This window comes from Globicephala melas, chromosome 6 (genome assembly GCF_963455315.2).
Source record: "Globicephala melas chromosome 6, mGloMel1.2, whole genome shotgun sequence".
Classification (NCBI taxonomy): domain Eukaryota; kingdom Metazoa; phylum Chordata; class Mammalia; order Artiodactyla; family Delphinidae; genus Globicephala; species Globicephala melas.
The window spans coordinates 21,835,163-21,858,932 of NC_083319.1; the positions used below are offsets into that span (position 1 = coordinate 21,835,163).

General features: G+C 45.7%; 1 protein-coding gene across 2 annotated transcripts in view; it reads left to right on the plus strand.

Annotated features, from left to right (window-relative positions):
• The first annotated feature begins 5,661 nt into the window (after positions 1-5,661).
• The window catches only part of SUSD1 (sushi domain containing 1), a 125,749-nt gene continuing 107,640 nt past the window's right edge, over positions 5,662-23,770 (plus strand). For both annotated transcript variants that reach the window (XM_030859006.2, XM_030859013.2), the window contains exons 1-3: positions 5,662-5,786; positions 16,752-16,865; positions 19,544-19,699. In XM_030859006.2, coding sequence (XP_030714866.1) covers positions 5,681-5,786; positions 16,752-16,865; positions 19,544-19,699 — 376 coding nt within the window. In that variant the 5' untranslated portion in view covers positions 5,662-5,680. The remainder of the gene's footprint in view (positions 5,787-16,751; positions 16,866-19,543; positions 19,700-23,770) is intronic.

A 23,770-nucleotide genomic window follows, 5' to 3' on the forward strand; every position in this document is an offset into this window, starting at 1 on the left:
CCGTGAGCCATGACCACTGAGCCTGCATGTCCGGAGCCTGTGCTCCGCAACGGGAGAGGCCACAACAGTGAGAGGCCCGTGTACCGCAAAAAAAAAAAAAAAAAGAATGGTAAGTCGGGACTTCCCTGGCGGTCCAGTGGTTAAGACTTTGCCTTTCAATGCAGGGGGTGAGGGTTCAATCCCTGGTCAGGGGGCTAAGATCCCACATGCCTCGTGGCCGAAAAACCAAAACATAAAACAGAAGCAATATTGTAACAAATTCAATAAAGACTTTAAAAATGGTCCACATCAAAAAAATCTTAAAAAAAAAAAGAATGGTAAGTCTACTAGTACTTGACTTAGAGACAGTCATCAGCAGGGCAGTTCTCCATAGAGACAGGTCCCTGTTATCAATGGGACAAATCTGCTTGAGAGGATGACTCCATTCTGGGAGGGTCAATGTGGCCCCTTTCAGGCGGCCTTGCGGTGTTCTCAGATGTCATGTCAGCTAGGGATAGATGTGTGTGACAAATGTGTGTGAGCGTGGAGTTGCAGAGGGAGTGACTTTTATCTGTTTCAAACACTCTAATTTTCAACCAACATCACTCAAAGGCTTCAAACATTTAAATCATTCCTGGTAATGCAAACTTCAAGCAATAAGTTCAACACCAGAGTATATCCAACTTATTAGAATTAGATATTCAAACCATTCCCGGAATACCCACAGATGAGCAATTTATTTACAATTTGCAAGCCCGCTAGTAGCACGCCCAAGCCAGCCTCTGGGAAAAGCAGTACGTCATTTCTGGTCAGGAGTGTGATGACCAAGCAAGGGACTTTTCCAGGAAAGTTCCAGGATATATGGTATCCAGCCTCCCTGTCCCTCTTCTCCTTCTGGCTTTATATTTTATCCAGATGGTAACCCACCAGGCAAACCCCAAACTTTACATTGTAAGCAGACACACTGAAGAGCTGCCTGGGGGAAAACGCTAGAGATACTAGGCCGGTGTTCATTTTGTATTTTCCTGCCCTCCTCCTGCCCACACCCGTGGCTGCTTCATAGCCCGTTCAGGGATCTCTAGGAATCCTATCCATTTATGTCTCAGGGGTTGGGGGATGGGGCTTTCCAAGGGACCTTCTCTATAATTCTGATTTCCCAGGATTTCCCAAAATTGATATGGGGAGTCCTACATGTTAGTGCCTGCCTGGTAAAATAAAAATTGGTACCTACGTTTTTTTTCTCATTGATTTTTAAAATCTTGTTTAAATGTACAGTTCAGCGGCATACGTTCACCTTGATTTGCACCCATCAGCATGACCCACCCCCAGAATTTTTTCATCTTGCAAAATCGAAACTCTCTACTCATTAAACATCAACTTCCCACTCCCCTCTCCCCCAAGCCCCTGGCAACCACTCTTCTACTCCCTGTCTCTATGAATTTGACTACTCTAAGTAACTCACATAAGTGGAAACTTACAGTACTTATCCTATTTTATTTTATTTTATTTTATTGGCCATGAGGCTTGTGGGATTTTGGTTCCCTGACCAGGGATAGAACCCAGGACCCTAGGCAGTGAGAGGGTGGAGTCCTAAACCCTGGACCACCAGGGAATTTCCAGTACTTGTCGTTTTTTAACTGGCTTATTTCACTTAGCATAATGCCCTCAAGGTTCATCCACAATATAGCATGTGTCAGAATTTACTTCCTTTTTAAGGCTGAATAATATTCTATTGTATGGCTCTACCACATTTTGTTTATCCATTCATCCTTTGATGGACATTTGGGTTGTTTCCACCCTCTGGCTCTTGTGAATAATGCTGCTGTGAGCATGGGTGTTCTTTGCTGTCATTGAATGTTTTGATTGTGTAGCAAGATGCATTAAGATAGACTTCAATATTTCTTAACCTTCGTCGATGGGAAACAGGAACAAATCGGGAAGCTCTCTGGATTATGTATACCTGCTTGATGTACTTTAAGATCACTTCCACGGATCGGTCAGTAATCTCAATATTTTAGGTAGGATTTAAATATTTTGTCTAATCCCATGAAGGTTCACTGATGAGTAAATGACTACAAAAAAACTTTTTAAAAAGTTAGAAGTTATTTTTTATTTTATTTTATTTTTTTGCGGTACGCGGGCCTCTCACTGTTGTGGCCTCTCCCATTGCGGAGCACAGGCTCCGGATGCGCAGGCTCAGCGGCCATGGCTCACGGGCCCAGCCGCTCCGCGGCATGTGGGATCTTCCCAGACCGGGGCACGAACCCGCGTCCCCTGCATCGGCAGGTGGACTCTCAACCACTGCGCCACCAGGGAAGCCCTAGAAGTTATTTTTTTAAGTGTGGAAAATTATAGTTTTTCTGGAGAGCCAGGAAACTGGCATTTGGTGGCCCAAAGCCTGAAGAAGCAGATTGTAGTGAACAATATATACACAGATGAGGAAAATAAAATGCTTTGAACTGGTAAAAAGCGTACTATGCATTTTTTCCCCAACAATTCCTACATAGTGGTTCTGGAGTAAATCTGAAAATATTATAAAACCTGCACAGGGCCTTCCCTGGCAGTCCAGTGGTTAAGACTCTGCGCTTCCACTGCAGGGCGTGCAGTTCCAAGCCCTGGTGGGGGAAACAAGATCCCGCATGCCACGAAGCACAGCCAAGAAAAGAAAACAAAACAAAACAAAAAACCCCTAAAAATATGAACATTGTGTTAATATGTACAAATAGTAACTTGAAGTGTGCATATAATTTAAAACAATTTTAAATTACATGTATTTTAGTTTTTTTTTTTTTAACCCCACCTCCCATCTCTTTTAGTGGACGTTTTTGTGCAGGCCACGTGGCAAATCTAATCCAGTGCAGTTCTCAAAGCTATCTGCTTCACTGATGGCATTCTCTGCTGTTTGCAAGCACTTCTGCATACTTAATTGGGTGTGTGTATGTGTGTATTTACTGGGATTTGGGAAGCAGGGGAGAGAGATCTTTCAGGGTTTATGATGCCATCTTGAATCCAAAAGTCAATTTTTTCTTAGATTAAGTCATTAAAATCTTGATATCATGGGAAAAAAGAGCTCTTTCTAAATTCTCTTTTAGAAGATATTTGTGTATTGGTCGTGCTCTCTTAAAAGAACACTTTTCTTAAGCTAAATATTTTCTCGGCAATGATCTCATTGCTCCAAATTTAACACTGGTTCAATATTCTCTTTTAATTCTAGTGACAAATACTGATGAGGAGATAATTTTTTATTCTGTGGTTCCATGAACTCATCATTGGGTAGGATGTAGTTTTTTTTTTTTTTTTTTTTGCAAAAAAATATTTGTTTGAAAGCAGAAAATGAGCCAATAGAAAGAACTGATGAAAGTCACACAATCTAACATAGAGTATGAGTATAATGTATTGTACTAACGTAAAATTTTCAAAATTTAAAAAACATGGTTCATGCAAACATACAATGAAAACTTATCTAAGATTTTATTTAACCAATTCATGAGGGACTCAGCAAGATGTTGACTTCAAAGGAGAACTAGTAAGATAATAAGGTTTAAAGGAAAATGTGAAGAACATATATGTATATATATTACATATATTTCAGTTAGGAATGATGAAATGAATTTGCTAATAGATGCAAAACTGGGTAACTGATTTATATCATATAAGGCAAAATCTAATTCGGTTTATCTTATTTTTTATCTGGCAGAAATCACCCATATCTCTACTGGAAAAATTAACTTGCATTGCTATGGACAAGAATCTTTTGCATTATCATCAACTTTCTGCAAGTTAACTTTACCCCTACAGAGTTATAAATAGCATAGTCAATAGAAAGTCCATCAAAGGTGCACAACCCTCTAGAATCAATCTCCAGAAGGGCTACTACACAACACCCAGCACCCCACTGAAAAGACACCCAGTAATCTCTTTTGCCCATTTCCAAATTTTGGATATTTTCCCGACATCACCAATTAAAAAAAAATAAATATATATATATATACTTATACACATATATACACAAATGTATTTAAATTTATTTATTTTTCAGGGGAGCATGGCAGAGAAGGAGAAGTATAGGTTGGCTTAAAAATGTCTTGAATGTATTTTTTGTTGAAACAGTGACATGATTTCAAAGTTCATGGAGAGCGGAGCTTAACAAAGAAACTGTCTAAATAATAGGAGATAGTTTGCACTACCTGCACTGTCCATCTCCTGCTCCCCAAAGCAGGCTCTTATCTTTGCTGAGCAAAAAATAATTAGCAAGAAAGCCTGCTGCAAAAGGGCCTCGGAAGTGTATTTTTAACGACTTCTTTTTAAGGCTGCACAAGTGGAACCCTTATATGGGCGTGTTCATGGGTGGTTAGGGTTAGAGTGGGCTCAAGGCACAGAGAGAAAGCAAGTGAGGATATGGGTGAAGGAGTGGAAGGCTCTGCTCTTGGGGAGCCCTACAGACATCTCTAGCTGAAAGCCTTCAACCTGGAACTTATTTTTTCTCCCCCTGCAGCCTCTCTACCCTAACTTGCCACAATTCCCTTTGTGTTTCTGTCTCAGTGACTCCTGCCACCATCAACCCAGTTGCCCAAACCAAAAGTTTCGGTGACATCTGTAATTTCTCTTTCCTTGTCCACCACAGTCCACAGGCCATAAAATCCAGTGGATTCTACCCAATACCACTCTCATTTGCCACTTCTCTCCACACTCATTGTCAGTGCCCTGCTCCTGGACGTGTCCTCTCTTGTCTGGAGCCCTGAAGCAGCTCCAGGCCGTCGCCCTGCCTCCTCAGACCCAATCCCAATCCCACAGAGCCGACCCTGGGAGCCTTTCCTGATGAGGTCGCGCTTCTGAAAACCCCGTGACAGCTTCTGAGCAACCTCCTTGACATGCTTTATGAAGTCTTTATTTCCGCAGCTCACTGCCGCTCTCCAGCCGTCCGTTCCAATCTGAGGCGGTCCTGCTCGCCATGGCTAGAATACACTCTAGTCTGTCTCTTTGCCCACGCCTCTCACCGCTTAGACTCCTCTCCCGCGCCCTTCTCACTCTCAGGTCTTCGCTTACTTCTTCCTGAAGCCTCCCTGACGCCCCAAGCTGAGTGTCCTCGGAGCAGCAGGAAGTCCTGCCAGCTCTCTCGCCCCAGACGGTCTTGTCGCCTGGTCAAGCCTGTCGCCCCTGGGTGGCCTGCACTGGCGGCTTCTCGCCCTTGGAGCTCCAGCCACGTCGCCCGGCTCGCTTTCAGCTTCTAGAAGATTCCTGCTCCTTCTGCCCCTCACCCCTCTTCCTTTGCCACCCCGGGGGTGCCTCCCTGAGCTCCCGACCGCCTTGGATCCCGCGATCGTTCCACACGCTTAGAGCACGGGAGACAGTTTCCTTCTGGCACAGTCCGGGACTCTACGTTCAGCTGTGTCACTAAGCCGGACCCGCAGCGTGTCCCCGGGCCCCCCGCGTACCCGGCGCGCAGCAGGGGGCACGGCCAGGTGAAGCCGCGAGTGGCTGAACGAGCGTCCCCCGTGGCGCGCGGGCCTGGCGGGGAGGAAGGGCCCGCGCACCGCCGCCGCCGCCGCTCCCTGGGACCCCGCGGAGCCCTCAGCTCCCTAGCTTGGCGCCGGAAGCGGCCCGCCCGGCCCCCTCCCCGGGGCGCCCGACGCCTTATCTCGGCGCCTTGGGGCCGCAGAAGGAGTCGCGGGCGCGCCGGGAGGGAGGCGGCGGCGGCGGCATGGCCCGGGGGCCCCGGGGCGCCGGCTTCCCGCCTGGGCGCCTGCTGTCGCTCCTGCCGCTGCTCAGCCTGGCCCTCGGCGTGCCCCGAACGCCGGGCGCGGACGGTGAGTGCAGGCGGGGAGCAGGCGCGGCGCGGGGTCGGGGGGCGGCGGCCCGGACTATGCCGGGCGCGCCCCGGACGCTCCCCCGCCCCTGGGCCGGGCTGGCGAGGAGCCTGGTAGCTGGGCGCAGGTGGGGGATCGGAGGGCGGGGCTCCGAGAAGCGGGAGGGCCTCCTGGGCGGGCTTCTCCGCCTCAGGCCCGGTCCTGGGCTGCGGGAAACAAATGCGCAGCGGCCCGGCCCGCGCCCCCGGGGGACCTGGCGCGAGTGGGGGCCGGGCGCGAGCGAGGGGAGAGGCTCTCTCCCCGCCAGGAGAGCCGCGCCCGGCGCGCGAGGGCGTGGAAGGGCGTTCCGCCTGCACTGTCACGCTTCCGGCCCGGCTGTGGCTTTTCCGCGACAAATTCTTGACCCGGAGCAGTTGTCTTTCTACCTTTTAATTTTTTCCCTTTGATGAAGAACCAGATGCTAATAGGGTGAGGAAGAAGTGTAAGGAAGTTTACGGGAATAAAGCAGTTATTAAGCCATTCATTCAACAGATGAATGGTCCTTGAATAGTTTCCCTGTGAAGGGTGTGAGGCCCTTGTGCTGGTCCTTACTGAGCTCATATTCTGCAGAAGACAGACAAGCAGATAAGCCATTTCTAGGCAGTTGGAGTAGTTTTTATTCCCCCTGCAGAACGCAGTGTTGAACGTGGTACGAGTTACGCAGAGGATTCAGACACGGAGGGAAGGTGGCATTTACTCAAATAACTGTAATAAAGGCAGAACGCCATCAGAGGCGTTCTGAGGTGGGTGGTCAGAGGAGGGAAAGACGACTTCTGACCAAGGAAATCTGGTGGCCTCATGGATGAGGTGACCTTTGAACTGGGCCAACAACGATTGGTAATATTTGGTTATGGGAAGAGGAGGAAAAGGCGTCCCAACTCAGAGCAGAGGGCACAGCAGCTCTCCGCAAATACGTGTAGAATTAATGAATTCCAGGTGGAGGGGACAAAGTGAGGAACCACACGAAGGCATGAAAGCATGCGGGCTGTGTTTCAGTTTGACTGGTATGTAGGAGGTGCGTGGGAAATGGGGGGGCAGAAAAGCAGATTGGATTTAACGAGAAGGCAGAGTGTTGTGATTGGCAGACCAAGGCATTTAGACTTAGTTGTTCCTGGGCAGTGAGTAGCCATTGGAAATCACTGCAGCTTTTAGTACAGGGAGTGATGTAAAAGCTGGTATAAGAAAAGCTTCCAGCTTCCTTCATAAAATGAAACACTCCTCCTGTAGTGGATGGCAAATTCTGTGTAAGGAGATATGAGGGGACTTTGTGGCTCAGACTCCTGTTCCCCTCAATTCTCTTTACCTTGGGACTTTTACCATCACTGGACGGTGTTTTTCTTGACAGCCAAACCTCCTGGAGTGGCCATTTTTATCCATCAGATGCTCTGGTGGACTTTCTAACTTCCTTCTCTAACTTGGTCTCCCACGGCAGTGTGCGTAAAAGTTTGCAGATGCTTGGAGCCTATTTCAGAATCTTTGTGTTAAGACTGTAGCCTAGGAAACTGTCCACTGGGGTCCCATTGGCTTGCTGGCCTGAGATGGTTGAACAAAGTAACTACCTAAGACCATCCATCTGCAGCAGCTTAACGGCTGTGGGGTGAATTTTGGGAAATGGAAGCCAGGGTTACCTGGCTGAGCCCCCTCTCCTTGTGCAGGCATTTTCCCATCATTTACAACTGTGTAGAACCTGGTTTGATTAAGGGCAGGTTTCCTTGCAGTGGTCAATGTGGGAACTGACTGGATGCTTAGGGCCATTGAGGAAGTTGTAATATCTGTTCTAGAAGTTCTGAGGCCGGAAGACTGGCCCCACAGTCATGACAGCGGGAGATGAGGACTGCATGTAGGTGATAAGGTAGAAAGGGAACTGGAAGGACTTAATGACAGATGTTAAGGTGCAAAGGAACAGAAAAGGGAAGTTGGAACACTAAGGGTTTAGGACTGGGTGACTTGGGTATATGGGTCTGTGGGAGGAGAAAAAAAGATTTTGGAAGAAAGATGCCTAGTTGTTTTGGAGATCCTGAATTCGAGGTAATGCTAGGACTTTCGGAGAGATGAAACCAACAGGGAGTTGAGACTGTGGACAGTAAGTGTGTGCAAATGATGGAGACTCGATGGTCACTTGAAGCCTTGAGGTTGATAAGAGTAAGAGGACCAGGACAGATTCTTGGAAAGACTAAGTTCAGATGGTAGATGCACATGGAGGAGAAAGAGCAGTGGCCACACAGATTGGAGGAAGACCGGGCTAGTAGAGCATCAAGGAAACCAGGGGAAGGGGAGCCAAGTGAGTGGAGACTGAGAACAAGGCTTTGGATTTGGTGACTCTGTCAGTGGAAGCCAGAGCTAGCAGAGCACTGAGGGTGAGAGCCAGATGCAGAGGGCTCAAGTGAGTGCAGGACTTTGGCTGCAGAGTAGATATTCTTTAAAGAAGATAGAAGATAGAAGGAAAGAGAAGTTAGCATTCAGTTGGGCTGGCCAGGTCAGTGCAAGAAATTTTTTTGCTGGGGGAAGTGGTAAAGCAGACTCCGGCACGAATGAGGGGAATTATTGGGTAGAGGGAGAAACTGAAAATGGAAAAATAAAGGAGATATTTATTGGAGCAGGTCAAAAAGCAAAGTTGGTCTACAAGTGGGAAAGCTCGATAGGGAGAGGGGAGGGAAGGAGAAGAATGGAGAACAGCTCTTCCCTTCCCCCACAGCTAGCTACTTAGTGCTGTTCATTTTTCAAAAGCAGCCCAATTGTCCTCCCTCCTGGAGGCCCCTCTGCACTGTATTACATGGGCCACTACACACTTACTTATATACATACATATTTATAAGGTACCCTTGCTCTATACACTTACACCATATTGCAGTGTAATTGTTTACTAGACTAAGAGCTCCTTGTGCGTAGGGACTGTGGCTTGTATTAGGAATCTGGTATGGAAATAAACGAAGACCACTCAAATGAGAAAAGGCTGTTTATTCAGAGCTTGCTCTAGCAAAAGAGTCAGCGATCGTCATTTACATTTGTCAGAGACTCACAGGCAGGCCGGGGAGTGTAAAGACTTTACAGTGGAACAGAAAGGAAGGTTTCAGGTATGCCCGGCTTGGTTGGAGGATGTTGCCATTGGGAAGCTGGAGATAGCTCCTCTCTGACAGTAGGCATCTCGTGTGATTGGTTAGGGGGGTGTATTTGGCTTTCTCTGATTGGTCCTAAGTTTGAAGCGTGGGCAAAAATTATGGAAGCTGTCCAATATTGATTAAATCCTGACCACTTGGGACTTATTGCTACAGAGGTTGTGGTTTGACTTCCTAGACCGATGGCTGCAGATTATGGGCCAGAGTTCTATTTTTATGTGTGGTCTGGGGTTGTCCATTTGCATATTCAGTCTCTCGCGGTAACATTGCTGAATTACATTTAATTGCTATCCAACGCGTTTCAGGGAGGAGAGAGTGGGGGAGCCAAAGTCAGGTGGCCTGAGTGTGAGGGAAGGGTGAAGTGGTAGTTGGTAGAGCAGGAGGGTGTTGGTGGTGGGCACGGTGCCAAGCCCTAGGGGAACAGAGAGGTTAGGAATGGGCCAGGAGGGCTGGAACCAGTCAGTCCTGTTTCTTAACCTTTTCCTGGCATTGCTCTGAGTCTGGGAGCGGCTGGGGTTTGGGAAGGCCAGAGGGTGTGCAGAGGGCAGGCAGAGGCCTTGAGAGGCTTGGGGAGCGGTGGTAGAGAGGGTTGGGGAAGTTGTTGCTGTGTAAAGTACACCTGACTTCCTGAATCGTGCATTCCATAGGCTTGGTCTTCACTCCGTCGTCATGAATCACAGCAGCGTATTCCCTGTTCAGAGTGAGGAAGAGGAGGAAAGAAGGGAAATGGAGCGGGTGCGTGGTTTTGGAGTGACTTACAGTTGCTCAAAGTAATGTAGCAGGATTAGAGCCAATGAAGACGATCCCCGCCACGGCCTGTGTTCCCTCTCCAAGGACTTGGCCCTGAGCACATCCTCAGCTTCTGGTCAAATCCTAAAATGGGCTCCTAGGTCTCTGCAGCCAAAGGTGGCAAGAGGCCTATTGGCCTTAGCTCTGCAGAGGAGACAGGGGTGTTGAATTGCATGGATCTTAAAAAAAAAAAAGGTATTCAGCTTGCTCGAGAATGTGGGGCAGCCTGTTCATGTGTGACATTCAGGACATAAACCTAGGGTGTGGCTGCTTTGCTCAGAGCTCTAAAGCATTGACATTGGGGTGCTCGGCATGGGTTGGTTCCTAGTCTGGAGGCCAGGTGTGGGACCCCCTCTGCAAGTTGGTCTTGGTCAAACAAGAAAATGGTCAGAAGAGGGCAAAAGAGCAAAAGCAGCTGCGGGCTGATAACCGTTTTACACAAGGAAAGGTTCTGGGTTCCTGATGGGGAATGGCAGCCCTGGGTTGGGGAGGAGAAGGGGACTGGATGATGGTTCCCATTGCCCCACAAGGATTATACTGCTTGAAAGAGTGCTCTCTGTCTTGGCAGATTTTTATTTTATTTTATTTTTTATTATTATTTAAAAAATATTTTATTTATTTATTTTCATTTTGGATGCATCGTGTCAGTTGCGGCATGCGGGATCTTTCGTTGTGGTGTGCAGGGTCCTCCTTGCAGTGTGTGGGCTTCTCTATAGTTGTGGTGGGCAGGCTCAGTAGTTGTGGCACAGGCTTGGTTGCCCCACAGCATGTGGGATCTTAGTTCCCTAACCAGGGGTGGAACCCACGTCCCCTGCATTGGAAGGCGGATTCTTTACCACTGGACCACCACGGAAGTCCTTTGGCGGATTTTTAAAGCACAAGATATGTTTTTGTTTTTTTCTGTGAGGGATGTTGGAGAGGAGGTCTCTCAGGTTCCTTCTGTTTCTGGAATTTGATGCCGTCTCTTACAAGCAATGCAATTTTCCATAGTGTTGCAGAAGACTTGGGAATGTTTTCTCTTCCTGAGCTTTGCGCCCCTTTGCTTATTTCCTCAGGTCATTGGATCTGTCTCCACATGTCTCCACGAGTTTGAGAGACAGGGTCTCAGGAAGGCTGTGCAGTGGGCTTGTTTGGTCTGACCGTGAATAGCTGGGGATGAGATTAAGATTTGAATTCAAGCACTCTATTTGTGCTTTTAACATTTCCTTCTTCCCTTGACAGTGGACAAAATCTCTTCACTGTTTTGTCACAGTCCAGCTGCTGTTATTTCAAGAGTGCATGTAAGTTGTTGCTTGAGTATTGAAATACAGAGCGAGAGGAGCAGTCTCAGGCTGGCAGCCTCCACTCCATCCTGATGTCGAGGTTTACGTGGTGTGCGGGGGAGGGGAGGGAGGGGTGAGCAGGGCTGAAAGGGTGAGGAAGCTGAATTTGCAACTTCTGAGTCAGGTATTACCCAGAAGGCTGGGAGGTTGTGGAGGAAGCAAGGAGTGATCATGGAAATGAAGGTATGGTTCCCAGAATATCAGCCCCATGAATAGTTGTCCACACAGTGATGTTGCTTTGGGTTTTTGCATCAATGCAGCTCTCCATCACTCTCTTCATTAGTATGACTGGGAGCTGGCTAGCTGTCAGTACCTTCATTTACTCATTAACAAAGAGCTGTTGAGTGGTTGTATTAATAATGTCTCACATTCTAATTGCTTTATGCGTATTAACTCATTTACTCTTTAATCCTCAAAACAACCATATGAGGTAGGTGTATTATCATCCTCATATTACAGATTTACAGGAAACGGAGGCACAGAGATTATCAAGGATTACCCAGCTAGCAAGTGGCCAAGCTAGGATTGTAGCCCAAGTGATCTCTCTCTCTCTCAACCCTGCTCTGAACCAGTGTGTCTCCTACCAGGCACTGCATCATGCATGACTTGTTTCTAACAACAATAACAACATCTATGGAAAGAGACATAGATATTCATGTAAATTAGCTCTTTGTCTAGTGCTTTGAGCTCATACAGCATTTATATTTCTCATTTAATCTTCGCAACACGATCTCCGTCTTATGACAGTTTCATTTGCCTTCGATCACATAGTTAGGGAACAAGAGAGAAGACTCCAGCCGAGGTCGAGACACCAAAACCTGCCTGGTCCTCTCATTGTTGGATGTGGATTTAGCTGGCTTAGTCACTAACGGGTAGAGAAGGGAAGTGAATCTAGGAGCAACCCTCAGCTGGGGGACACAATAAGAGTAACAGAGAGTACTTGTCAGGCTTTTCCTCCTAGATTTTTGGAGTCCGCACTCTCCTGTTTCTCTGCCAGTAATTCTAGGCATCCCTAGGGCAAGGGGAAGAGGGGGATCCCTCGCCCCTGTAGTAGTCCCCTCAGTTACTGTGTGGCAGCCACCTCTCTGCTCTCCTGAGCAGAATCTGCTGAAGACAGAAGTCAAGTCATCCTTGGCTCGGATGTGAAGCTGCTGCCTGACACAGTTCCACCCCCAGGTTATAAGGAAGGCACAGTGGTCTTGACACAGGCCTGGAGAATTCTTCTCCATTGGGTTATTCTCTCTGTCACGTTGGCCCCATAGCTATGCTGTGCCTCAGTCTAGACTTGGTGAAAGATGTCTTCGATATTACCTTTTCTTTCCCCAGGATTCTGACGTAAGTCCTTGAGACTGAGGGAGACTTTCAGTGTTGCTGGGATCTTCTTAGAAATGCAGATTCCCAGGCCCCACTCACACCTACTGAATCAAACTCTCTGGCGATTCTGTTTTAACAAGCTCTCCAAGTAGGGTGATCAAATGTCTTGGTTTGCACCGAACTGAGGGGTTTCCTGGGCAGGGGACTTTTAGTATTAAAACTGGGTTGAACTGGTTACTCTGTCTCCAGTGATTCTGTGTGTGTGTGTGTGTGAGAGACAACAGATGTTTATTGTTTTAAGTTGCTAAGTTTTGGAGTAATTCATTATGTAGCAGTAAAAAACTATAAACTAGAAAGCAATAAATATGTAATTAATGTCTGCAAAATTTACAATTGTTGCAAAATTGCTTTGTAGACTAGTTGTATACATTTATGCTCTTCTCCAGTGATTCTTAACTGAGCTTTTGACCAATGGACACTATTGTGTGGTCAGAAGCAGCCCCCAACCCCACCCCAGCCCCTGCCTTTCCTTGTATTGAGGTTGTGCTTCCTACCCCCCTTTTTTTCCCCCAGAAGACAACTTTGTCCCTCAAGCAGTTAGAACTCAGAGGGCCTCCCTACCAGGCCCTGCAGACTGGGCTAATCGGCTGAACAAGAAGCTTCTTGTTCCCTCTACCCCTGGAAACCACTTTCTCTTCTGCGGGTGGTCTGGGAAGCCTTTGGTAGACTGGCACACATCTTGTCTTTTTCGCCAGTATGGGAAACAAACATTTATTGAGGGCTTCCCTGGTGGCGCAGTGGTTGAGAGTCCGCCTGCCGATGCGGGGGATGCGGGTTCGTGCCCCGGTCCGGGAGGATACCGCGTGCCGCGGAGCGGCTGGGCCCGTGGGCCGTGGCCGCTGGGCCTGCGCGTCCGGAGCCTGTGCTCCGCAACGGGGGAGGCCGCGGCGGTGAGAGGCCCGCGTACCGCAAAAAAACAAAACAAAACAAAACAAAAAAACATTTATTGAGCCAAACATGATAGGTACTGTCCTTGGGGCTACACTTATGCTAAATTATTCCTAATTGGTCATTAAAACATGTACCCTAAGAATGAAGTGTCAGAACATTAGAGGGAAAGGACTTCAGGGGCCCTTGAATCCCTGCTACTCAAAATGTAGTCCACATGGCAGCTTGTTAGAAATGCAAAATATAGGGTCTCACCCCAGACCAACTGAATCAGAGCCTGTGGTTTAACAAGATCAGAGCCTGTGGGTGGTACTACTTTGCTTCTTAATATTTCGTGTTTATAAGATTCTTTCAACAGTTACATGAAGTAATCATTTTCTATCTAATGTTAGTTTCTGGAACTGGATGGATATAAAAATGCTGCCATCTTTATAAAGATAAGTATTCCATATAGGAAAAAAATCAAACATCTTATCATTTTATTATTTCATTAGTATAGTGTTTGTGTCAGTAGAAAAAAAGAATACAGATACATACATATATATGTATAACCGAATCACTTTGCTGTACACCTGAAACTAACATAATACTGTAAATCAACTATACTTAAAAAAAAAAGTTTAGTGTATATATCTATTATTGTACTCCCCACACACGCTGGGGTGAGTGGCCATCATTATATGGTTGACCACAGCTGGGTTTGTGGAGGTGACCCAGGACCCATTATTTAGAAGGTATTTCCAGGATTTTGGTTGCAGGTGATTATGGATTGACAGTGTCCTTATGGTACTGTTTTAAAATGTTGTGTATCAAAATGTTAAAATGGTTAAATAAATTTACCCCATCTTGGTGGACATTTAGTACGGAGACTCATTCTCCCTTCAGCTCTGTCTGTTGCCCCTATAATCAGGAGCCTTCCTGATCTGTTTTCTCCAGGTTGTAAAACTCCATCTTATGCCAGGGTGAGTTAGGGGATCTGAGCATCTAACTACTTCTCCATATTTTCAACTTGTTGCTTAACTCTCAGCCCCTACCCTTCATGCTTGCCTTCTGGGGTGCTAAGTGACTCCATTCCTGAGCCTTTCAAGTTGGCTTTTATTTACGTTTTAAATTTTATTTTAATTAATGTCCCCTCCCTCCCTCCCTCCCTTCTTTCCTTCCTTCCTTTCTTTCTTTCTTTGCTTCCTTCCTTCCTTGGCTTTTACTTCTTCCTCTCAGGCAGTTCCCATATGTCCATCTCTTTCATCTTCTGAAATATTGTCAACATCCTTGTCTGCTGTCCTCTTCTCTCCCAGAGTTTATACCTTTCTGGTCCTTGATTTCATTTTTAAATTTTTGGTGAGGGTTGCAGGTGTATTAAATCTGCTGTGTTTAACTGGAAGTCTTTCATTTGTACTTTAAAAGAAATTGTTATGTACTTTTTGTTACAAGCTCTTTCTTATTCCTAATGTTGTATGTTTGTATATACCCTTGTTTTCCTTCACTGGTCTTGAGTTTTGACTACTGGTCTTTATGATGCACTGACTTTGGCAAAAGTTTTTTGTTTTTCCAATGAATTTGAATATATTTTCTAATGCTTTAACATCTTTTTAATCTTTACTGAGTCCTAACCACCCCCCTCTTAAACCCCCATTTTGTTTTTTTCCTTTTTTTCAAGCGTCTTGTATTAAAATTTTAGTTTCCCCCATTCCCCCAGCCGCCTGCTTTTCTTTCTCTCTTTTAAAATATAAAAACATGTCAAACTCAAATTTTCTGGTGTAGATAAGCTTTTATGTCTGGTATTAAACATTTCAATGTTGATGTCCTCTTTGCCCCAAGAATTATTTAGGAGAGTGTTCTGTAGTTTCCAAGTAGGTTTTCTTTTGGGAATGCAAGTCTTATGTTTTATTTTGTAGTTTTATTACATTATTACATGGTAGTCAGTATGACCTCTATAATTTCTACTTTTTTGAAACTTGTTGCATTTTTCTTTATGGTCTGGGATATAATAAATTTTGTAAATATCCTATGGTTAATTTAGTATTAGTGATAAGCATGGCTTGTCTCATTTTTGTGTTATATTTTGTTTTAAAAAAAATAAAGTGGGCTTCCCTGGTGGCGCAGTGGTTGAGAGTCCGCCTGCCGGTGCAGGGGACATGGGTTCGTGCCCCGGTCCAGGAAGATCCCACATGCCACGGAGCGGCTGGACCCGTGAGCCATGGCCACTGAGCCTGTGCATCCGGAGCCTGTGCTCCGCAACGGGAGAGGCCACAACAGTGAGAGGCCCGCGTATAGCAAAAAAAAAAACAACAAAAAAAACAAAACCAAGCGTGGTTAAGAGAATTTATATATATCCCTTTCTCAGTTGGTTTCATGCCTAGAGCAGCCTGAGACCTAAGTCTTTATTACCTGGGTGGTAATGGGGCCAAGACTAAGATGAAATTCCATGCTGATATGTTCTCCTTACTAGGCCACGCCTGATATTACAGACACTGGGAGTGCAACACAGTATCCCGCATAGCCTCGGGTAGAAATTCGTGTTTGATCTTGGGCCATGTATCACCATCTGGTAGATTTGAATGTTTCAGGAATTTTAGCCCCAAACATTTTTGCTGCTTATCTAAATAATTGGGATCTGGTCATCTGCTGGGACCTGGCTGTTATCTCACTGACATTTTAAACACATTCACCACTGTTTCCTTATAAGGAAAATGGATAGGGCAATAGACGAGTTCTTCTTCCTTCCATTTGCTTTTTAAGTTGTAGGCAGTAGGACTGCAGTTTCCTTTATCCAGTTGGTCAATAAAAATACACTGAATGTTTATGCCATGCCATAATGATGTATGGGCAAATGACATAATCCCTGTCCTTGAGACGTTCGTTCATAATAGCAATCTGGGAAGACAGAGGTGGAATAGAATATACTGACAAATTAATATGGTTGATATGGAAATGTACAAGTGTTAGGGGCGCACAGAGGAAGATTTAATTTTCCTCAAGAATGGAGGAATGCGGAAGACCTTAGGGAGAGTGTGATGATTAAACTGGGTCTTGAAATAGGAACAGGTGCTAGTTGGACAGAGAAGGAAAGATAGGCATTCTAGACGAAGGGAGCATCGTGACTATGGCATGACATAAGACAGTGGATAGCATGTATGTATGGGAAAGAGTAGCTGGCCTCTTGCCTGGAGAACACTGTGTGTATTTGGGTTTGGGAGCAGTGAGGCTGCAGGAGTTAGTCTGGGGTTAGACGGAAAAGAGCATTGATTGCCAGGTAGAGGGATTTGCACTTTACTCCATGGGCAATGGGTAGCTAAGAATGGGATAAGGTCTACCCTTCATAATTTTGGTATTCAAATTTTGGTTCTCCATTTTAACTGTTTATTACCCAAAATGTGACTCACCTAGAGTAGGTGATTGAAATGTTCTTTTCCTGATATATATAATTTATGATTCAGCTTTAGATGTCTGTGCCACTTGCCATGAACATGCTACCTGCTTGCAAAGAGGAGGGAAGAAGATGTGTATTTGCAAATACGGATTTGTGGGCAATGGGAGGACTCAATGTATTGGTAAGTTCTGAATCCTGGGTTAAGTTGAAAAGTTGAGTCAAGAAACAAGATTCTCTAGAGTTAAAGAGTTGATGTCCTTGGGGGGAAAACATTATTTTGTTCATGTGTTTTTATTACAAGAAGTTTTGTCAATTATAATAAGTCTTTGTTTTAGTGTTGGGATGTATCCTTTCTCTAGCGTTTCCAAGGAATTATCCCTCATGTTAGAGGTCATTGAACTTGAATCTCTGGAAACTCTCTGACCTAACACAGATTTGAAATCTGTTTTAACTCTTGAGTTTAACTTAACAACTCGAGTGAGTATTGCAGTTTTTAATTTCTCTAGTTGTTTTGATAGGAAACTATTTAGTACCGTGGGGAAAAACAAAACACAGTTGCCAACGTTTTGGCTGATTAGTGAAATACTGTTGCTTTGAGTCTCATGTCTACCAGGATCCATCCTCCAAATTTTTTGTAGCTGTGACCCTTTAGGGTCTTGGATGACTTAAAGAAATACAGACACCTTTGGGCTAGAAACATCTGGGATAATTTTTTGTCTCATAGCATTCACCATGCCATGAGAGTCAGACAATATCCAGGTTCAAGCCCCATTCAGAGAGAGGGAGAGTTTCATAGTAACTTTGTAGTAGTGAATGTTAAGATAATCACAGTTTCCTCCCAGCAACCATGTTACCTGCAGTAAAAATATGGATGGTTTTGCCTTGTAGCTGTGGACTGACAGTATATACGGCCTTGTTGTGGTATCTTTGTTTTTGTTTTGTTTTGTTTTTCCTCCCTAAAGAAAAATGGCAATTAAGTCCTGAGTTTAAAAAGCCATATTCTACTTCACAGGTACACGTTTTCACAATCACACACCATTGCCCGTTCCTGCAGGCTGGAGTTGGGCCTTCTCTCTTTAGAATTCTGCCCATAAGATTCTTCCCCCACTGCTTACGAGCAGGTGCTTAGAAATGAAGTTGGGATTGGGGAGCACGGACAAGGCTTTTCTACTCCCTCCCCTACTGAAGTCCTCCTTTCGTGAAAGCTCACTGCAATCTTGATTGTTCTTTGAGTTCTGAGCAATAGAAACGTCTCTGAGTGGGTGGAGGGGGCGTTATTAATTTACGTGGTACTTGCTCCCAAACACTACACACTGCATATCTCAGTACTTGGCCTGATGAGACCATGCGGTAGGTTACAGGTAAGATCATAGGTGTGCCAGAGGTGCTGTAACATGGTATTACATCAAGGGACCTAAGAATTCTAGAATCTCATACAAACACAGATGTCCCTTCTGATGAAGTCTGCAGGGGAGATACGCCTCAGAAACAATGGCAAAGGACAGGACTATTCCATCTTATGCACAGGTGGACTTGTATCTGAAACCCCCGTGCCCTGCTCAGTAAGCTGGACTGACTGGACACTTGGCCTGGCAATGCCTTGAGGGTCTGTTCTGCTAGTCTGAGCTCTCATGCAGATCTTACCACAGATGGTTTTAATGATGAATAGTGTTCCAGGTTTAATTAAATTTAAAAAAAGATAATATAAGAAAAATGAAAAAAATAAAACCCCATCAGATTTTGAGTGGGGCTGGCGGGGGGCAGGGGGGGTTGGCTCTTGAGTTAGCAGGAATGGAGTGCAATTGTGGGAGGCGACTGAACTGCTTTGAGGGAACCAGTAGTGGAATAAAACACTAAATAACAGACAAGAAAACTCCAGTTCATAAGTTGATGATATCCCCCCACCAAAAAACTAGCTGGTTAGATCAGCTCTCAAAGGATGCAAAAGAAATTGGTCACAGGAGTTTCCTCTGATGGTAGAGGCTAGGGCAGAGTCAGCAACCTGGAGCTTGGGGGCCGAACTTCACTGCTGCCTGTTTTTCATTACTAATTTGTTTACTGATTGTCTGGGACTGCTTTTGTGCTCCAAAGTATGCATGAGTAGTTGCAATTGGAGACCTATGACTGGCCTTTGACAGAAAATGTTTGCTGACCCCTGGGCTGGAGGACAGAGATGGGAGGGAGGTTTACTTTCATTTTACATTGATGTCAAATTGTTGAATTAGAAATACTTGGGGCAGGTTCTGTGGTCTCATCCAGCATCCCATGTTCCAGCCCCTCCTCACTGGGTGATTAACATTATTTATATGGATCACTGACGATTAGCAGGAGCTGCTTCTGCCTCAACATTAGCCCTGCCCCTGGGTGAGGCTTGAGCACTAATTCCATTGTGTCTCCCGGTAACTCAGAAGTAACAAATTTTCCAGTTAATCATTGGATGTAAAATCATCCTACCTTGGTTTTTGTTAAAAAAAAAAAAAAAAAAAGCAAGAGAATGGTTGGGCTGGAAAAGTGGGATTCTGTTGGATTTGTTTTCCCAGGTCTATGACAAGATCTTTTTAAGTGTGGAGAAGTTCAAAAAGCATTCCCTTCTCCCACTCTTCAAATAAGATGGACTATCAGATTGAGATGTTGGGTTTCTCTTGTGGTTTTGTAATACACCTGGTGCAAGACTACGAGGGGCCCGTGTCCTGTAGTCTGAGAAGCATAGTGAGAGGAGAAGAGGCTGGGGAAATAGATCTTTCTGCTGTTGCCACAGAATATTGATTCTCAAGTCCATAACACAGGAGAACAGTCTGGGTGATTGATCGTGGGATGGATTGACAGCCCTTTCTGTGCGTTGTCTCAATGTATCAACAGATAAAAATGAGTGCCAGTTCGGAGCCACTGTGGTCTGTGGGAACCACACGTCTTGTCACAATACACTTGGAGGATTTTATTGCATTTGCCTAGAAGGATATCGAGCCACAAACAACAACAAGGTGTTCATCCCCAATGACGGCACCTTTTGCACAGGTACTCGGGAAGGGGGCTGCAGTGATGGCAACATGGTGACGGCAGGACGGTGCCTGGTACCTGGGATGTGGAGGAGGGCGAGGGTGGAGACAGGACATAGTGTGATTTAAGGGAGGGACTCTCCTTTGTCTATGAGGGAAATTTGGACTTGGACTGAGTATTAGTTCATATTAGGGAATTATTGTTCACTTTGTTAGAGGGAATAACTGTACTGGGGTATTTAGGATAATATTCTTATTTTGGGAGCTACATGCTGAAGTACCTAGGGGTGTTATTATGAAGTATCTAGTGTTAGTTTATCTGTAAGGTACTTTAAATGGCAAAATGTGAACGATTGTTGAATCTTGAGGGTAGGGGTGGCACTAGGGGAGACTGTAATATTCTTTTTCTTGTTCTGTGTGTTTGAAAAGTTTTATAACAAACAACAAGGGGGGGCTCTCCGAGATGGTATGCCATCTGCAGTTCCCTTGGAGTGACTCTGGTACCTGCCAGCTCTCTGCACATTGCCCACGGGGTGGGCCCTGTGATGCAGCAGCGTGCTGCACCTGTTAGGGATGCGGGCTTGTCTCCTGGAGAAATAAGTTGAGTGAGGAGTGAATACGTCGAGCTTTTAGGATCTCAGTAGCTTTGAAGGTCAGATTTTGGGCATATGTTGGTCAAATACAAGGGGTGGGCAAAACCCTCCTAATTTTCAGTAGCTCCTGTATTATCTGAACTCTATTTATAGCCTGTCATGATAATATAGCTCTTAGGTTTTCTAAGAAAATCTTTGAACAGTAATGAAGAGGAAAGGCAGGAAAAGACTCCTGGTTCTAAGATGGCTTTGCATAGTCTTAATGACTCTCCTTAAAAGCTTTGTGATATTTAAAGGTTTGGGGGAGAAAAAAAGAGAGAGGAGAGCATTTTTTATCTTTGGTTTTGATGCTCAGATTCATTCTCCCTCTTGACCTGTACCAAGGTAAAAATCCCTCAAAGGGAACATTTGATTTATTCTTGGCACGACGAATGAACACATTCCCTCAAAGAAAACATTTTACAATATCTTGTTGTTTTAAGTAGCAAATTACTTGCTACATGATTGCAGAAGTGCAGTGTTGCAGATTTAAATTAGGTGCCTTAAAAAAAAAAAGATACTAATTAAAAAATAAAACAACCTCGGCACTTCCCTGGTGGTCCAGCGGTTAGCACTCTGTGCTCCCAACGCAGGGGGCCCGGTTCGATTCCCGGTCAGGGAACTAGATCCTGCATGCTGCAACTAAGAGCCCATATGCTGCAAGGAAGATCCTGCTCAGGGCAACCAAGACCCTGTGTGCTGCAACTAAGACCTGGCGCAGCCAAATAAATAAATATTAAAAAAAACAACCCCTTGGTCTTCCCTGGTGGTGCAGTGGTTGAGAGTCTGCCTGCCGATGCAGGGGACACGGGTTCGTGCCCCGGTCCGGGAAGATCCCACATGCCGCGGAGCAGCTGGGCCCGTGAGCCATGGCCGCTGAGCCTGCGCATCCGGAGCCTGTGCTCCGCAACGGGAGAGGCCACAACAGTGAGAGGCCCGCGTACCGCAAAAAACAAAAACAAAAACAAACAAACAAAAACAACCGTTACAAGATGATGATCTGGTGTTCAGTTCATTCAATATATTTACATTTTTCATGCGCTTTCTATGTGCCAAGGTTATGCTAGTGGGAGGTGACGGCAGACAGCTAACTTCATATCAAGTGTTAGTCATAGGTAAGCAAAGGGCGCTTTCCAGAATCCAGAATCTGTGGGGGCACTTACCTTGGAAGTGGGTGAGAGACTGGAGGACATGATACCTGAAATTGTGTTTTCAAGGCTGTGGGAGTTTGACAGGAAAAACTTTTGTAACTGTATATATCAGTATAGTTTCCCAGAATGCTTTCTGTTTTTAAAAAGGTAGGAAGAAGAAGAAGAAGAAGAAAGAAATATTTTATGATCCAAAGAGATGTCAGCCTAGGAAGAACCAATCTTCCTGGAATAAAATCCTGATCTAGGCTCTGCTTCTGTTTATTCTACTCCTTGTAATTATTTAGTGACCTTCCCCTTCTTAAAAAAAAAAGAAAATTGAGCTATAGTTCACAAACCATAAAATCTACCCTTTTGAAGGGTACAGTTCAGTTGTTTTCAGTATAATTCACAAAGCTGTGCAATAATCTCCACTATCTAGTTTTAGAACATCTCATTAACACCAAAAAGAAGTCCCATATCCATTGGCAGTTATTCCCATGACCTTTTTTTTTTTTTGAGATCCCCATTTACCACTTTGTAAAAGCCGAGTGATGACTTTTCCTGATGACACTGAGTTTCTTCCATAATCACAGTTGCCACAGAAACATCAGTGTCTTTAGGTGGGGCAGAAGCTTAGCAAGTTTTGGGGTATCAGCAGTTATCCAGTGCTTGCCTGGAACCAGAAGATTGTGAATCCTAGTTGTTGAATTCTGAGACATCCTGTGACCTGGTGTTTATTGTACTCTGCAGGGTTCAAGTCAAGTTCAGGAGCTTGTTGCAGGTAGGCCTCTGGATGTCACTGCGTATAGATGAGGAATGAGTTGCAGGGGTTCTAGTGCTGGAGAACCTGCAGATGTTCTGGCCCCCAGGCTGCCCCCGGAATGACTCCTGGCGATCATGGGAACTTTGCTATGAGCCATGACCCAGAGGAAGAAGCTCTGTGGTACTTGTGGTGTGAGGGCATTCCAGAATGCCAGAGGCCTTGACAAACATGCCGTTGTCCCTCTTTGGTAGTGATGGGGCCATGCCTGAGTTCCTCCTGCAGTTTATCATCTCCCACACTTTACTCTTGCCTCTTCCCTGCCTTTTGAGTTGAGTGGGTCAAGAGTAAGTGGAGACGGACTTCCCTGGTGGTCCAGTGGGTTGGAATACGTGCTCCCAATGCAGGGGGCCCTGGTTCGGTCCCTGATCAGGGAACTAGATCCCACGTGCATGCCGCAACTGAGAAGCCCGAATACCGCAACTAAAGATCCTGCATGCCGCAACGAAGACCCGGTGCAGCCCAAATAAATAAATAGATAAAAGAGTAAGTGGAGAGAGATGAGACTGATGTGAAAATAAGGCTCAGGGCTGTCATCTCTCTACCAGCATGACTCCAGATAGGCATGGCCCTGATGTGTGTGCCAAATAGGCATTGACCCCAGCGTTCAGGGTCTGCTGAAAACTGCAAAATACTCTTTCTGTGCCTTTGAATTCCCCAGCTCTTGGGAATCCATCTTGGCTCTATTGACAACAGCAACGTTCTTTTTCATAAGCTCATTTCCTGCAGTATAAGGGCCTAATGCCATTTCTTCTAGAAAAATGTAACAGCACTTCAGCTTTGGCTGAGAAATGAGAAAAATGGGGGTTGGGTGTGTGTGGGGGAAAGAACCTGGAGGGAGTTAATGCTTTGCTTTGCCATTTGTCATCTCCTGGAACCTGCTGCCCCAAACCTGCATCCCATAGGTCTGCCCATGGTGAAGTAAACACCTTCATGCCTACACGTAAATCACTACCACAACTGAGACCAGTGTAGTCTGTTGGTGTCTCTCGCAGGTCAGGAGCCTTGTTTTCCATGTGAGCCTCTGCCCACAAGCTTCTCAGCTGCCCTGTTGTTTCGGGTCCCGGAGCAGCCTGCTGTGGTCTCAGACACAAATGCTCAGCCCCATCGAGATGCTGCTTGCTCGACGTGGGCTGTGCTCACTAGCCTTGCAGCCGTCCTGAGATTTCTCCCAGTGCCGTCTCCAACAGAACTTTGCTGCCCAAATCCCAATCCTTTGTTTTAGCTGGATTTATCCCTAGAGTCATGCTTTACCACTCTGGAAGAAAGAAGAAGCCAGGAAGGATAAACCCAAGGGAAAAATCACACTGGGGACGTGTTGCTCGCTACAGCCCAGAGCAGTGCTCATAGCCATTAGCTCCTTGCCTTACTCCCTGTGGAATCCCCTGCCTCCTGCTTAGGTCTCCAACTGTGGTGGGTGACGGCCTTAGACCCCTGCTACTGCCCCAGTGCCTTGGAAGGAGAGGCCAAAGATTCTCAATCAAAAGGTGGTTAAAACAGAGCTCCAT